The 15,280-nt window shown below is 30.3% G+C and overlaps 2 protein-coding genes across 3 annotated transcripts; both read right to left on the bottom strand.

Annotated features, from left to right (window-relative positions):
* Window positions 1-1,198: 1,198 nt before the first annotated feature.
* On the bottom strand, window positions 1,199-4,457 carry LOC112792518 (putative ubiquitin-conjugating enzyme E2 38). 2 transcript variants are annotated; one of them, XM_025835787.3, is made up of 6 exons: window positions 4,118-4,457; window positions 2,742-3,215; window positions 2,579-2,642; window positions 2,337-2,476; window positions 1,934-2,251; window positions 1,199-1,807 (listed from the first exon to the last, which is right to left on the bottom strand). In XM_025835787.3, the coding sequence occupies exons 1-6, from the start codon at window positions 4,175-4,177 to the stop codon at window positions 1,478-1,480; spliced, it is 1,386 nt and encodes a 461-aa protein (XP_025691572.1). In that variant the 5' UTR covers window positions 4,178-4,457; the 3' UTR covers window positions 1,199-1,477. The 2 variants fall into 2 exon arrangements, with proteins under 2 accessions (XP_025691572.1, XP_025691573.1); XM_025835788.3 differs by having other exon boundaries at window positions 3,950-4,132.
* A 1,060-nt stretch (window positions 4,458-5,517) lies between these two features.
* Window positions 5,518-11,930, bottom strand: LOC112783904 (uncharacterized). The gene is made up of 4 exons (XM_025826988.1): window positions 11,405-11,930; window positions 8,288-8,884; window positions 6,104-6,162; window positions 5,518-5,637 (listed from the first exon to the last, which is right to left on the bottom strand). The coding sequence occupies exons 1-4, from the start codon at window positions 11,928-11,930 to the stop codon at window positions 5,518-5,520; spliced, it is 1,302 nt and encodes a 433-aa protein (XP_025682773.1).
* Between the last annotated feature and the right edge of the window lie 3,350 nt (window positions 11,931-15,280).

Raw genomic sequence — 15,280 nt, 5'->3', positions numbered from 1 at the left:
ATTATGTGGGATGATAATTGCATTACTAAGTTGTAATAATCTTTTTTTGAGAATTTTTACTATTGTGTTTGAACTATTGAAAATTCAAAATGTGAGATCCTCTTTAAAGCCATAAGGTTTCATTGAAGACCCATGTTTAAAATGTATCAAGTGACTGAAGCTAACAAAATTTGTTTTGATCATGTAAGATTTTCTTTTTAAATTGAAGACAGCTTAAAGAGAAAATCAGAAAGAAGTCTACAGAATTTAGTTTGTTTTTTTGTTGTCCCTAACAAATGCATTGCTGCATGCATACAAAGTGTATCATCACTCTGACCGAACTAAGTTCGTTATTTAGTTTATTTGATTGTTGGTTGTTGTTGTTGGTGGTGTTTTCAATTATTATTATAAAAAAGAAAATATCAAAACCATGAAAGCATATACGTTCTCCTCTTTGAGGCAATTTTGTTAGGTTGGAGACTACTTGTGCAGCAAAGTTTACCTTTTAAATTTTAAACATGCATACAAAAGAAAACTATTTAATTTGAAAATTGAATCTGACGTTTTAAGTGTTTATTAAATAAGAGAAGATTTTAATTGGTAAAATCACTTGAGATTTGGTTCCAAATGCTTTTAACATATAGCAAGATTTTTTTTTATTTAATTAAGCATTATGAAAAGAGCAATAATTAAGAGTTTTAATTAATCCTTTAAATTATTCTCTTGATGTTTAAATAAATAAAAATTTAAATATATTTTATTCTGAAAACGTGAAAAGGATCATTTTTTTAAAAAAAATATTTAAAAGTTAAAAGGATAATCACGAGAATAAATTATGACTTTTAATCATTTTTCTTCTAAGTATATGATTTAACTCAAACTCAGAAAAATTCAATTGAAGAGTACATTTGTCTTGCAATTGGTAAACAAGGAACTTGATTCCTATTTAAACTAGGTTTGTTATGACATGATTATTTGAAAACTTCCATCACAAAGCGAGTTAAAAAACAAAAAGGAACATTTGGATGATACTGAATACTTACTAACAAAGAGTAGGTTTGCAACATGGTGTTATACTTTCACCAGCACCTTTATTATTAGATTAGAAGATGATATACCAAAGACCTTTGTACAGTTATAATATCCATAAATATTGTTAACTGGAATCCAAATTAACCCAAATATATATATAAAGAAATAGGACATAAATGGAAGCATGTGCATTGAACAACTAGTAGTTAAATTAAGATTAAAGAACCAGTAATTTGGAGAATCCAACAGAAATGTCTTGGAAAAACTATTCTCTGCCTAATGAAGCCATTTTGAAAATCAAAAACCCTAAACTAGCATGTCAAATTTTTACAAGTTGGCGGCATATTCAACAATGAGAATCATGATGTGAGACATCAAAAGTGCCACCAAAAGTAAGAACAGAAAGAAACCTAACTAACACTCCTTATTCACAGCATGAACATCCATCCTAATAGGACTTCAAAGATTAAAGGGTTAATGCTGCTGAACCAGACGCACTGTTGTAGCACTCTGTTAGACTTTCATTAGCTGCAGCAGACACATTCATAATCTCAGGCGACCGAAATTCCTCGCAATCAGTGGATCCGTTCTTAGTGAAGAAGGCAATAAGAGTGTTCATCATTCTATGGACAGCTAACTGAAATTCTTTCTGGTTCTTGGCTGCACTATTGCTAACAGTTGGACCAAGATTATATACGACTGAGCCAACAGGAGCCCCCTCGGAGTATAATTTACATGCTGTCAATATGTCACGTGCTCGGGTCCGGAAATGACCAGCAACCAGATCCTCAAAATGCTGCAGAGGAATAAAATGCTAAGATGTATAAGCCCATGATTTATGCATACATGTATGATATCAAAACTATCAAGACAATACTATATTCAAAGAATGAGAGAAAGACATTTGTTCTAGATGCCAAACCTTTGGAGGTTTGCGCATCGTATACATCATTGTCTTCAAGGATAAAATAAATGCATTATCACTGTACTCCTTAGATCTTCTATGCCCATCTCGACTGCCTCCATATGATTCTGAGTATCCAGGCTCATTATAGAAGGGCTTCTCATTCAAAATCAGAGCTTGTATGGAAACCAAAACTTGTAGCATGGTTGATTTTCCAGGAATCCAGTTTTCATCATTATTCCTACCTTGCCAAGTGCCCAAAAGACTAAGGCAGACTGTTCCACATTTATATAAATTTGGATTTATCCTAACACCACCGGAGTGGTAGTAAACTTTCTGCAGTAAGATAATACAAGTTTACATCACATACAGCAAAAGGAACACTCTATAACACGTGGAATATTTAAGAGATGATACATACCGGGGGAGAAGCAGGATAGTTATCAGGAAAGTAGCAATCAAAAAAGAAAAGACCATCGTGGTATGGAGTGCCTTGAGGTCCAATGATGGCAGCCCTCAGAAGCTCCATCCTGGATTCACTAACTTTAACAAATACTGTTTCTGCAAAAATATGTTTGTGAAATGCATATGCATACCTTAACATATAGCAAAACATTATTTTTATAGATGCAGGACATAGTGGATTACTTAAAAAAGTAATACCTGGCAAATTCTCCTCCAAAATTTTCCACTCCTCCTGAATTCTTTTGGCCCAGTTCTTGGATCGCTGTAGGGAACATTCAACAAAGAGCAAGAGCAAACAATCAAAAGCTTGAACATATAGGTTGGTAGATATAACTAACAAACAGTTTTCCAATATCATTACCTGCGCCCCTGAAGTACCCTGCTTATCAAAGAAATGATCAGGAAAAGAATCAACAATATCAAATTGCTTAAATTGCCGATATTTTTGCATCACAATATCATCCTTGGCTTCTGCTTTTCCATGGGAACTTGATCCTTCAGAAGCACCAACTTGCTTGCATTCACTTGAACCAATATCCTTCAACCAAGGCAGTGACGCTTCAACCCCAGTAGGTAAATTGTCAAATTGATCCTGCATACTTGAATAAACATCGTCGTAGTAGTCCTCATCGTAATCAACTTCAGAGCCATAATCAGGATCTTCATCCATTTCACCTTCATCAATCATATCCTCATCATCCTCACCTGAAATATCATCAGAACCATTGGGATTGTTTGAATTCAGCGATCCTGAGGTGGAACTCTTGCAGAGGTCACCACTACCAGAGGACTCTCCCACATTCATAGAGTTTTCATTGTCGCCTACAATGGCATCCTGACAAGAGAAGAAAAACACACGTGAGCTCCTCCATGAGGCAATAAAATCATGATACATATGGTTCCACTTTCACATTCCCAAATAGTTCTTTACACACTATTACATGCATGATGAGCTTACCATACAAATTGTTACACTCTTTAGAGACAATAGTAGTAAGCATTTAAAGTTTAGGGCATTGCAAACTATAATGTTGGAAATTTGGTTCAGTTACAGTTGAGAATTGAAAAGACATAAACTCGTCCACACTGATTTGAAAACCTAAGGGGAAAAAAATCCCAGTAATCATTGACCATAAATTTAATTTGCAGTAACATTCAGAAGAGGATCATAAAATGATGAGTCATAACAATTAAGAGGAACTTTGAGACATTTTTTTAAGCCTGCAAAGGCCAAAAGCATCCATGGAAGAGGAAAGGCTCTAAAAGACATTTTTGTCCATAGCAACGTTGACGTGCAAGCCAAGGAGGAAATCACTATTCCAGCAGCCCCAAACAACCCCACAACGTGAAAAACAATCATACTAGAAAAAAAAATACACACACACACACACAAAATCTGTGTACAAAAAAGTGGTGTTCCATTATTTTCTTTTAAGGGGAAAATAGAAAAATACAAACATAATTGTTTGAAAGAACACGTAAAGTTACGAAATTCAGACGATCAAGGATGAAGGTTAAAATCCAAAGGGGTACCCACAAACATTACAAAAAGAAAGGAACAAACTTTACCATAATCCAACGATGAAAAACATGAATGGTTAATATAATAGCAGAGTGAAAGATATGAAACCTACAAGGTAAAAATCGAAACTTTTTTAAGAAAATGGAAATATTTTTTTCCTTATTTTATTGTTTTTTTTTTTAGGGAAGAAATCGGTGAAAAGAGAAGAGGGGTACCTCTTCGTCCTGCTTGCGTTTCTTGATCGCAGAATTGGGAGCGTTGCTATCAAGATCCATTGGAATGGAATCAGAGGCGTCTCAACCCCACTCACTACTACAGATGCTAACAAAACAGCCACGCAAACACACTTTCACTCTCCCAAATACCAACACCCAACGTTCCAATCTATTCCTACTTGGCTACTCTACCTTTGTTTTTTTACCCCTTTTTTTTCCTTTTAAATATTTATACCAAGAAGTTTCCTTTTGGGTTTGGGTTTTCGGTTTGGGGTTCGCTAAGGGTCAATGGTTATAAATAATATTTCAAAAAAAAAAATACAAAAGATTTTCTAATGATAATTAACAAATATTTTTAGATTACTTATTCGTTAAGTTTATTTTTTAAATTTAAGTAAATTTTTTAAAAATTTAATTTTGATTCATTAGTAGTCTAAAATATTTTATACGATCATTTAATTTTATCTATTTTTTAAATAATTATTTATACGATCAATTTTAAAAATAATTATTTTGACTAATGTATTATTATATAATATTAGAATTATTTTTTTAAAATCATAATGGTAAGATCCATTAATTTATTATATTATAGTATATAGATATAATATAATAAATTAATAATTCTCTTGTATAAACTAAAATATTTGGTATTATTAGACAATATTAGTATTGATTATAGTTATGCTTTAATTTTAGAAAAGAATTGGTTTTTATTATATTTTTTTAAGTGAATTTTATCATGTCAAATAATGGTTGGAATCTTGAAAATTTAGATATTTTCACATGTTAGCTTATACAAGAAGGTATCAAAGTAATGTAATATTAACGGCCCGATTTTCACCCAATTTTTATCCGGTATAATCGTGACCCCAAAATATATAGATTTCATCGAGTCTAATAAATAGTCCCAATATATATTTCGGATCAGAGTTTGAATCACATCAAACCCAATTTCACGCGACTCATGCACAGCCTTGCTTGTTACGCGTGATTTTATAGTGCTCCATGCCCCCATCGGGCCACGCATGTTATTGGTTGCTGATGTGGAGCTTGTTTGTTACCGCTTGACCTGGGAGTCAACTAGAAAGAATGAAAGATTAAAAAGAGAAAATGGGAGTCTTAATTGGCGGATAAATCCTCTATTTATTTGTTTATTTAAACCATGTAAATGTAAATGTATTGGATTATATTTACTAACAGATGGAGTTGAAAAAATATTATTTGTTTATGAGGTTTAGTAAAAATAAAAAATCTTCAAAATTCAGGTCATTCCCATATAATTTCACACCAACCGTGTGTCAAACTTGGTGATCACGACCGCATTAATCTGATAGGAAAACTGAGTCAACAACTGGTTTATGTATTTCCAAATTCCAATCCGCTTTTCATGGCAAAATTCACGGTTGTTTTTCCACATCATGTATGGGATCCCAATAAAAGCGTACAAGTACAACAGAAACAAGAGGGGAACAACAGATCCCAATAACCATGCTGGAATTTTGCTTAATCCCATTTAGCTGCAATGCGTATATGAACAGAATCATTGAGGAAATACATGTTACATAAACACCACAACTCTGCAATATCCAAAGAAGTAAGCAACTATAGTATGAATTTCTACCAGACACAAGAATGTTTTTAGAGTAACTTTAAGAAATTGACCAAAAAATAGTAACTGCCATGATACAATGAGAGTTTAGAACAATAAAAGACTTGCCTCGGATCATGAGCACAACTGTATGATGGAAAATAATCAGTAATCAAATGCAACAAATGATACATGTTTAGAGGATATTTTCGTCATTTTAGAGACAAGGTGCAGATGTTCAAGTATCTAAAAACTTATCTTTTCGTTTCTGCTGTGTCTTTCATGTTGGTTCTTCTTTTCTTCAATACCTTGTGAAAAAAATTCATCCTCCAGTGTTTAATTTACTGACTAGACACAACACTGGAGATAAATATTTGTATAAAAAGATATCTTACTTTAAACTCCTCATCAAAGGACTCATATTCTTTGGCTTTCTCCTTTAATGAGAACTTAACTATAAGAATTGGGTTAGAAATAGGGATACACAATATAATACAAATATAAGGCACTTCAAAACATACATTTACATTCTTGATCACAATTTATAATTATTTTTTTTAATGAAAGGAACTCTTGCTAGCAGGTGTTAGGTGTAGGCTTTTCATCAAATTTGGAGTTGGGCATAGAAGGAGAGGCCATTCGAGCAAAAGGGAAGAATGTAAATGGCAAAGTTCTGGCCATTTTGTACTGGAGTAGCTATAACAAATTTAACCGGACAGTCACACTGTTATGTATACATTATATTTAAGATATTCATCACTCAAAAAAGCCAGAACCTGAAATATATATACTTGATAAAGTTCTAAACACACTTAGTGCCAGAAAAGCTTATATCTTATGCTATGTGATTTTTCTTTCAATAAGCAGAAACACTAATAACCTTAAAGCATGCATTTGACAAAAATATAAGGCTTTCTTTTAGATACTTCCTTAGCTTGACCTCTGCAAAATTTGCACCAATCTCAACCTCAATGATCATTACTTGAAAAGAACAAAAGAGTTTAGTAGTATTAGTTGATGAATAAAGAGAGAGAGAGGTAGGAAAATGTTTAGACCTCTGCAAGAGTAGTGCAGTTTGTAGAGGATGCCCAGTTCTTGGTCTGAGCTGCACAGAAAAATAATATAACTTTACACTTTTCTCAAGAAACAATAACAATCCATATGTTAACCACTGAGAAAAAAAAAGAAGAAACCATCAAGCCACCAACTCAATCCATATGCTAACACATGATTCCACATCCCTAACAAAGGAACTGCCAAGGCACCGACTCAATCAAAAGAAGAGAAGAATACCAAAAACACAAACATTAATTCTGATAAAATAAAAAAGGAAAAAACATTGTCTGTACAATCAAATCTTATCATTACACATGCATATAGATCAGACTATCTGCTTAAGATAGGGTTATGATTCTTTATTTGTCCTTGAGCTGATCATGGAACAAAATACACATTTTTATTAAAAAAGTTTTAGCCATTTGCTACTAGATTCTTCTTTAAGAAATGAGTTTCATGCTCTCTGCAATTTAGAATAAAATCGTTCAGTTAATTTGTTGTTCTCATGTTCTTCCAATTCAATCATCATTGCAAAATAATATTTCCTGAACCCCCCCCCCCCCTTCTCCCTTCTCAGATTTATAGGTCAAATATTACAAATGAAAACATAAAGGGTCATGGAAAACTTAAAAAAAGAAACCAAAGTAACTTATAGTGAGAAAATTGCAATAATCTGTGTTTATATGCAGTAAATGATAGATTAGCATATGCATAGATCAAGTAACAAATCTTATAAAAAACCTCAGCTTTTCTAGTTTCATTTCAATCACTTTGATACTAAAGCAGAAATGGTGCACATAAGGTCTACATATAAAGTGGTTTTAGCAAACATAATAATTGCTTTAAAACATTGTTAATGTGGAAGCAAGGATCAGCACATGGTTATAAACTATAGAAAAAATATAGGGTACCAACATATTATTTGCCAACTTATTACCAATAATGATTAATTATTATATTTTAAACACATATATAAAGAGATACATCAAAAAAATATATCTATAAAGACACTTCTATTAAACACAGCTATAAAAAAGACATTTTTATTAGACACATCCACAAAGACACTTCCATTAAATACTTTTATAAATAAGAGTTGGCAGATGTTGCCATGTTGGCAGAAATGCTGTTGGTAACGTAGCAGGATTGTAAACTATATTATTATTATTTTATATTATTTTAGTTGCTAATAAATATAATAAGTTTGTACATAATGACTAATCCTACGTCGATGGTTCATAATCATGAAGAAAACTTTACAGTATATATAACGTACATTCACTGATCACTTCCTGTGTTCAAGTAAATTTTTTTTTTTTTTTTGCATTTTTGATGTTCTGAAACGTACATTTGTTGTGACAATAACACATAAGAAAGAATAAATAAAATATAAAAATGAAATCACATTAGTAACAAGAAATCTAAGCTAAAACCACCATTTAGAATTTAAAAATTGCTTTTTCTAAGCATTGCATTATAGATTACCACAAAGCAAGGTAATATAGCTCTAGGATTCAAAATACAGAGTTCTTCAATATCTGATGAGTCACGGCTTATTTTCTTGATGAATGAATCAAAACCCGAATCAGTCTCTTCCTGAATCTCTTGCAAAGGATTGTGAACTCTTCCAGCAATTACTCTGCACACTATAACACACTTCCTCAATATTGGTAATGCTTCCTCGTTGTATTCAAATAAAATAATGGAATCAAAGGCTTGATCACTTGTAGCAGTGGTGAGAACCCCACGTTCACCATAGAATTCTTGGTTTGCGTTGAAACCATGCTTCAGAATTTGGCACAAACCACATTGTTCTAAAGTGCAGGTGAGGATAGAAGAGTAATTTACTAGACCAAGGGAGCATGCAATGGTTGTTCCATAAAACCTCATGACTTCATTTCCATCAGCTATGCATCGAGGTTGCATGTTCTCAGCTATGTTTCTCACGCTTTCTCTGCATTCCTCAAAGGAAGCGAGTGTTTGTGGAGTGGTAAGAACTTTTAAGACACATTCTATATGTGCTGCTGCATTGGTTTCAGTAGTTTGAGGGTTCATATATTTGGTTTGGCAAATTCTTTCTATGATCTTCCAAGATGAATCTTCTCTGTCAAGTTGCACAACTGCCAACATGTGTATTCATACATGTCACTTTTCAAATGTAGCTTTCTTACGAGTTTAAAAATAAGAATTCATCCTCTAAATTTTAGATTTAAAATTTTTTATTATTGAATATTTTTTCTTTGGTTCCACATATAAAATAAATAGTAATAGATCATACTTTATTCTTTAAAATAAAATTTAAAATTTAAAATTTAAAGTATCTAAATCTTAAAAATAATATTTGTGGTCAATGAATAATAGCTCAAATGGCATAATCTCTCCATACTCAATTAAAAAATTACGAGTTCGAATCTCCTATCTTTAGTAAAATAATAATAATAATAATTGTGACATTACTATAAATTGTCCAAATACATTCTCAAAATGACAACTTTTGACAATTATATAATAGTTATATAAAATATTTTTAACAACGACCGGTAGAGTACACTGATCAAGTCACTCATCTATCTAAATAAATGTTTGATTTAATTCCAAAATTAGATTCAAGTTTAAACTAACTTAAAAAACATAAATTGAATTGATCATAAGTTTTATGAATTTATTTTATAAAAATATTATATAAACACAAAAATAATTACTATATCAGTTATTATTTATTTGTGTATAAATATAATATATATTATTAAATTTATTTTAATATATATTTTATATTTTATACTGATTTTGTATTTGATTTTTTTAGTGTTTACATATTATAGTTGTTTATTTTAAATTTGTTTCATTTTTTTTAAAGAATTTGTTTGAAATTGAAATGATTTGGTATATTAAAAATATTATTTTTATTTTTTAGATATTAATTAAAAAAAAGAGAATGGCCTCGAATTGATAAGATCAGAGGTGATACGGTTCAATCACCGGAAATGAAGGCGATTATTAGTGGTGATAAAATATTGTGTGGTATATGAAAGATAAATATATAAAATCAATTTATTATATTAGTTTGTAAATTAAATAATTCTTATTTTATATAATGATTCTAAATACAATAATTTATTTTTAATTTTATTAGTTCAAATAAAATAAAATCAATTACAAAAATATTTTATTCCAAATATACTCTTAATCTATAATGAGTAAAACATTTTATTAGTTTTAACTTTTAATAAAACGTGTGGGGTTATTTAATTTTTAAAACGTAGCATTTGATATACAAAAAAAAAAGAATAAAACAGAAAAGGAAAAAAAATAACCCCCTGATTTCAATGATTTAACCATAAATTATTACTATAGTTTTGCCTATATATATATTCAATTCATAGTGTTTGTAGTGATGCTTATTCCTTCGCTTTTGAATATGAGAATATCCATGATATTCCTACTCCAGATATTTCTTTTGTGTATAAAATAATTAAATAGATTGCATCAAAAGCTAAAAGTAACGCGATATAGAATTTATTTGGATAAAAAGATAAAGAAAATATATTTTTATAAATAATTTTAAATTTTTTAAAAATAATTAATTTAATATTTAAATATTTTATATAAAAATATTTTTTATTTATTAATAATATTTGGATATAATAATGTAAAATAATTATTTATTTACTTATTTTAAAATATATTTTAAAAATAAATGTAAGTTATAATTTTTAAATAGTTATTTTTTAAAATTTTAATTTTTTATTTTAAATATTTGTCAAACATATTAAAAAATTTAATTTTTTAAAAACCTTAATGATACATGAACAAACTAATAAAGATTTCGTCAAGAAACTATAACTTAAATAACATAGTATCACCATACTCACTTACTCTTAATTTAAAAAAAAAAAAAACTAATAAGGATTCAAAGTTGATCAAATAAATTGGATCGATTTAAAACAGGGTGCTGGACTGCCGGTGTGTAGGACATGAATTAAAGCTGAAGGATTCAAAACAAACGTATCCAATGAAAATCAGCACAAAATAAAAAAAGAAAATTTCCTACAGAATTGGCCCTATTGGCTATTGCAAAGTTCAAAAACAATATTGGAGAAATTCCAGTGACTTTGTTGAATAAAAAAAAAAAAAGTCTAGAGACAGCAACTTTATTAAATTTTAGTTAGTACGTAATCAGCAAAAAAAAATGAGTAATCTCACGTTATTGAATAAATTTCACACCATTAAAAACATCATTGATAACTACTTGATAGCTACAAATCACAAAAATTACTGATCTCTATTACTCTTCTAAAAAAAATATTAAAGTCTTAATGCATTCTATTAATTTGTAAATTAAAATTATATATATTTATATTTGTATTTATTTAAAAGATGAATTAAGACTCTCAATTATTATTTTTAAAATAAATCTGATTACTCTGAGAGTCGAAATAATAGAAATATGTGGTTCAATCCATCATGTGTTATTGTCTTATGATTATGAATGTCCCAAAAAGTTTTCCATAATTTTATTTTGTATAAATATGTACTATATGGTGAAAAAAGTTAAAAAGAAAAGGTAGATAAATAAACAATCAAACTTTAAAAAATTAATTTAATTCAACAAGAGAAAACAAATAAGTGACGATCAATACCTGAATTCTCAGTGATACTGTAACCTTCCACACATTTTTCTTGTTTGTCACGACATTGATGATGATGATCATGATGACATGTCGATGTTAGTGGAACACTATTAGAACCTTTGTGCATCGAAACCTTTGACTTTAAGAAACCACTGCATTGGTAACAATCAACATATTGTGTTTTCGTCAAAGACATACCTCTTCTTGTTGATCTACTTGATGATTCTTCCAACCCTTTGTTGCCACCATCTTCGCGAGTATTATTGAGGTGAGTGTAAGGATAAGATAGATAAGTCTTAATCTTAAATTCCTCGCTCGTGTCATCAAGGACAATATCATGTGTGACAGGGTCAACGATTATTGCATCATCACCACCATTATGTTGTTTCTCTGAATTTGAACCTTCTATGACTTTGTCTCGTGTCTTTTTTTTTCTATGGTGCTGCCTTCTACTTGTCATGGGATCATGAACTTCTGTTGAGTGAGGTTTGCAATAATGAAGTGAATTCTTCAGAGATAACCAAACCTCAGACATTATTCTTATTCTCTGAATAATAATAATAACAATAATATTTTTGTTTTAATTTCTTTATGATCATAAAAGATTTATCCTCACAGTATCTATAGGCTTTAATCTAATTTCAAAGGTAACTAAACAATCATGGAAACTCAATTATAATTTTTTTTTTGTATTATTACATAAGATTTTTTATTTAAAATTTGATTCCTTTGCTGGATCATTCACTAATTATGGGATGCTCATGAAAAATATTGTTGAGGAGCATGACCTGTCCACAGTTCATGTCAAGCTTTTAATAGAAAAAAATTTAATAATTTTAAACTCCCAGACTCCCAATTCTTTTTTAAATTGAATTTTAAGTTCCCAATTTGTTTATTATTTAAATCTCAAAAATGTTTTCTTTTGTTGACGAATAGATATGAAAAGATATAATGTATTATTTCATTGTCATTATTTAGTTACTAATATTTTTTCTTTTGCTTTTAACCTACCTATAATAATTAAACAAGAATGTTAGCCTGTCAAAAATAAGTCCAACTAGCAAAATACGTTTTGTAGCAAAAATTTATGTGTAAAGATTTTTGTATTATTGATAATTTTTGTATTATATATAAAATTTTTTATATTATATGGATAAGTTCATATGCTATATTTAAAAAATTCTATGTTATATCAATAAATTTTTATGTTGTTTAACAAAAATTTTCATGTTAAAGAAGTGAAAAGAAAAACGTAATGCATACTTGCGTTAATTTTTGTTTAATTTGTGCCACTTAGTTGAATGTGGATTATTTATGATGAAAAAATATTAAAAGTAGTTCTTAAAAATGTAGGGATCCGAGATTTTTTATCATGATTTTTTTAAATTAATTTTTAAAGTGGTCTCTGAACTTGTAATCAAGTTTTAAAGATGTTCCTAAACTTACATTGGTCCTAGTATTGTTCTTGAATTTAATAAAAGTGACTCAGGGTCATCCCTAAAATATTTTTCAAGAAATATTCTTTAACGACGTGATAACATATACAGAGAGTTTGAGAGACGTCACGGTGAATAGGTAACGGCTATATGATGTGACTGTTATGGCTATTTAACTCAATTCAATAGGCATGTTCATGGATCGGATCGAATAAGCAAATTTGCGGTAAATATTCGCATCTGATCCGAAAATTGCGGATACGATCCGATCCGCAGACTGATCAGATCGGATAAGATCCAATTCACATCCTTTAAAGATCGAATCGCGGATATTTACTTTGCATCTGCATATCTGATCCGCGAATCCACAGATCCGCACAATAATGTGTGTGTGTGTGTCCTTTTAAGAATTCAATTCACACTTCACCCTAACCTAATCTTAATCTCACTTCTCTTGCACTTCATTCTTCACGACATTGCAACCCCAACTTACAATCATTCACCCCCAATCTCTCATCCATCTTCCGAGTCAGAGACACCAAACCACCCATCGGCCACTTCGTCTTCGTATTCCTTATCACCATCGAAAGCTGCTCTCCAGAGATCTCCTGATGTTCCTCCCTCTTCGTGACGTGCTTCTTGTCGGAGCTCTTTCTCACAAAGTCACGTAGTAAGTTCGTCCCTGTGGTTCGTAGTTCGTGGTTCATGGTTCTCGCTAGCATTCTCATCTCCTGCCTCCCTCGGCTTGACGACCTCTGTTCTCTGTTCTTGACCTCTTCCGTCCTAAATTCCTACCACATCTCCTGATCTCCGTCCTCCTGAACCAGCTTAGGCATTATAACTAAGTACTTGTATTAGTATATAATAAATTAGATTTTTTTTTCAATTTACTCTAACATATTTGACTAATTTTTAAATTGGTATTTTCTTAATAGGAATACATGATTGCTGAAATTACCTGATGGTTGTTGATTTAAAAAATGATCAACTTGTTTTACTATTGTTTTATTTTAAGCATTTGCAGATTGTTTAGACTTTTAGTGTGTTATAGTGTTACTGTTTTATTTTAAATGAGACATTTAGTATTTTATTGCTTGTTATTTTCACTTACGATCCCACTAGGGAACCAACAGGAGTCTAGCCAACATTAGGCCAAAAAGTATTTTGAAACTGCATTTTATACTAATTAATTGTTATTAATTAGTGATTATTTAAATTTTATTTTTTAAAGATACAAAATTAATTATTACTAATTACCTCTTCTTACTATAATTTACCTTTTACCATTTATTACACAAATCTTAATTCCTCTTTCCAAAAAAACTTTAAAACTCCAAAATAAAAATACCAAAACATAATATAAAGATTATACAAATCCCTAAGAAAAAAACATACAAAACATAGTAAAAAGAATCATTCAAAATTAATAAAAAGAATCATCCAAATCCTAAGAAAAAAATTTACAAAATATAGGAAAAAGAATAATCCAAAACTAATAAAAAGAAACATCCAAAATTTAGGAAAAAGAAACATAAAAAAACTAGTTAAAAGAATCATTCCAAATCAAATAGGAAGAGGAGAAAAAGAGCCGCAGGGTGGCCGATGGGGGACTCGTAGTGGCACCTCGCAACGTAGTAACTAGAATCTCGATTTAACTTTTAAAATCTTCTAATATTACAATTTTAAATGAGTCAATCGATTTTGCAACATTTGTACAAAGTCTGACGATTTTACAATTTAAATCTTATTAAAATTTTACGATTTACGTACTTAATTTACTTTTTCGATTTCACATAACATCTCGATTTTATCTACCTTGACTTGCAAGGAGGAAGTCACAGAGGCCGCGCATCGCGAGTGGAAGAGTCGCCATGGATCAGAGTAGTTGATCGTGTGTCGCGAATGGGGCCTGGCACTGGCTGTGTCACAACGAATGGAGAGCCGTAGGATGCAGATTCTATTTGACGCAACGGATGGGGTCGTGATGGTGTTTGGCAATGCAGGTGCATCTGGATTATGATCCCACAACATGGAGGCGGCTATGTCTAATGAAAAAGGACGGTGACGGGATGTGAGGAAGAGATTTGACTATTTCCATGTGAATGGAAAGGGATTAGGTTTTTTATGGATTGTTTTTATTGTGTACTATAAATGTGATTAGGATAAATGTAGATAGAATCTTTTTTAAATTTTGAATTTTGATTTTTAAATTTTTATTTATTTATGAAATTTAAATTATAATAGAGTTGGCTTATGTTGGCTCATAGGGGAGTTGTTTTTCTATATTTTTCTTTATTCATATATTGTATTATTTTATTTTTGTTATTTAGAAAATGTTTGATTAAAAATATTTTAGGAATAAATATGTTTAAAAGTGTGAAAGAAACATTTTTATTGAATTTTTTACACAGAAATATAATAAAAAAAGAAGGTTCAATTATGTGAATAT

The sequence above is a fragment of the Arachis hypogaea genome, chromosome 13 (genome assembly GCF_003086295.3).
Source record: "Arachis hypogaea cultivar Tifrunner chromosome 13, arahy.Tifrunner.gnm2.J5K5, whole genome shotgun sequence".
NCBI classification, from domain to species: Eukaryota; Viridiplantae; Streptophyta; class Magnoliopsida; order Fabales; family Fabaceae; genus Arachis; species Arachis hypogaea.
Note: the sequence above shows the minus strand (reverse complement) of the source record. Positions and strands in the feature narration are given on the sequence as shown.

Excerpts from the sequence above, each read along its gene's own strand:
- LOC112792518 (XM_025835787.3), bottom strand. The coding sequence starts at position 4,177 with ATGGATCTTGATAGCAACGCTCCCAATTCTGCGATCAAGAAACGCAAG. Across the intron at positions 2,477-2,578 it reads TTTGGAGGAGAATTTGCCAG|AAACAGTATTTGTTAAAGTT; the intron begins GTATTACTTTTT and ends ATATTTTTGCAG. Across the intron at positions 1,808-1,933 it reads CGATGCGCAAACCTCCAAAG|CATTTTGAGGATCTGGTTGC; the intron begins GTTTGGCATCTA and ends ATTCCTCTGCAG.
- LOC112783904 (XM_025826988.1), bottom strand. The coding sequence starts at position 11,930 with ATGTCTGAGGTTTGGTTATCTCTGAAGAATTCACTTCATTATTGCAAA. Across the intron at positions 8,885-11,404 it reads CAGTATCACTGAGAATTCAG|TTGTGCAACTTGACAGAGAA; the intron begins GTATTGATCGTC and ends ACATGTTGGCAG. Across the intron at positions 5,638-6,103 it reads CCTTTGATGAGGAGTTTAAA|CTAAATGGGATTAAGCAAAA; the intron begins GTAAGATATCTT and ends TACGCATTGCAG.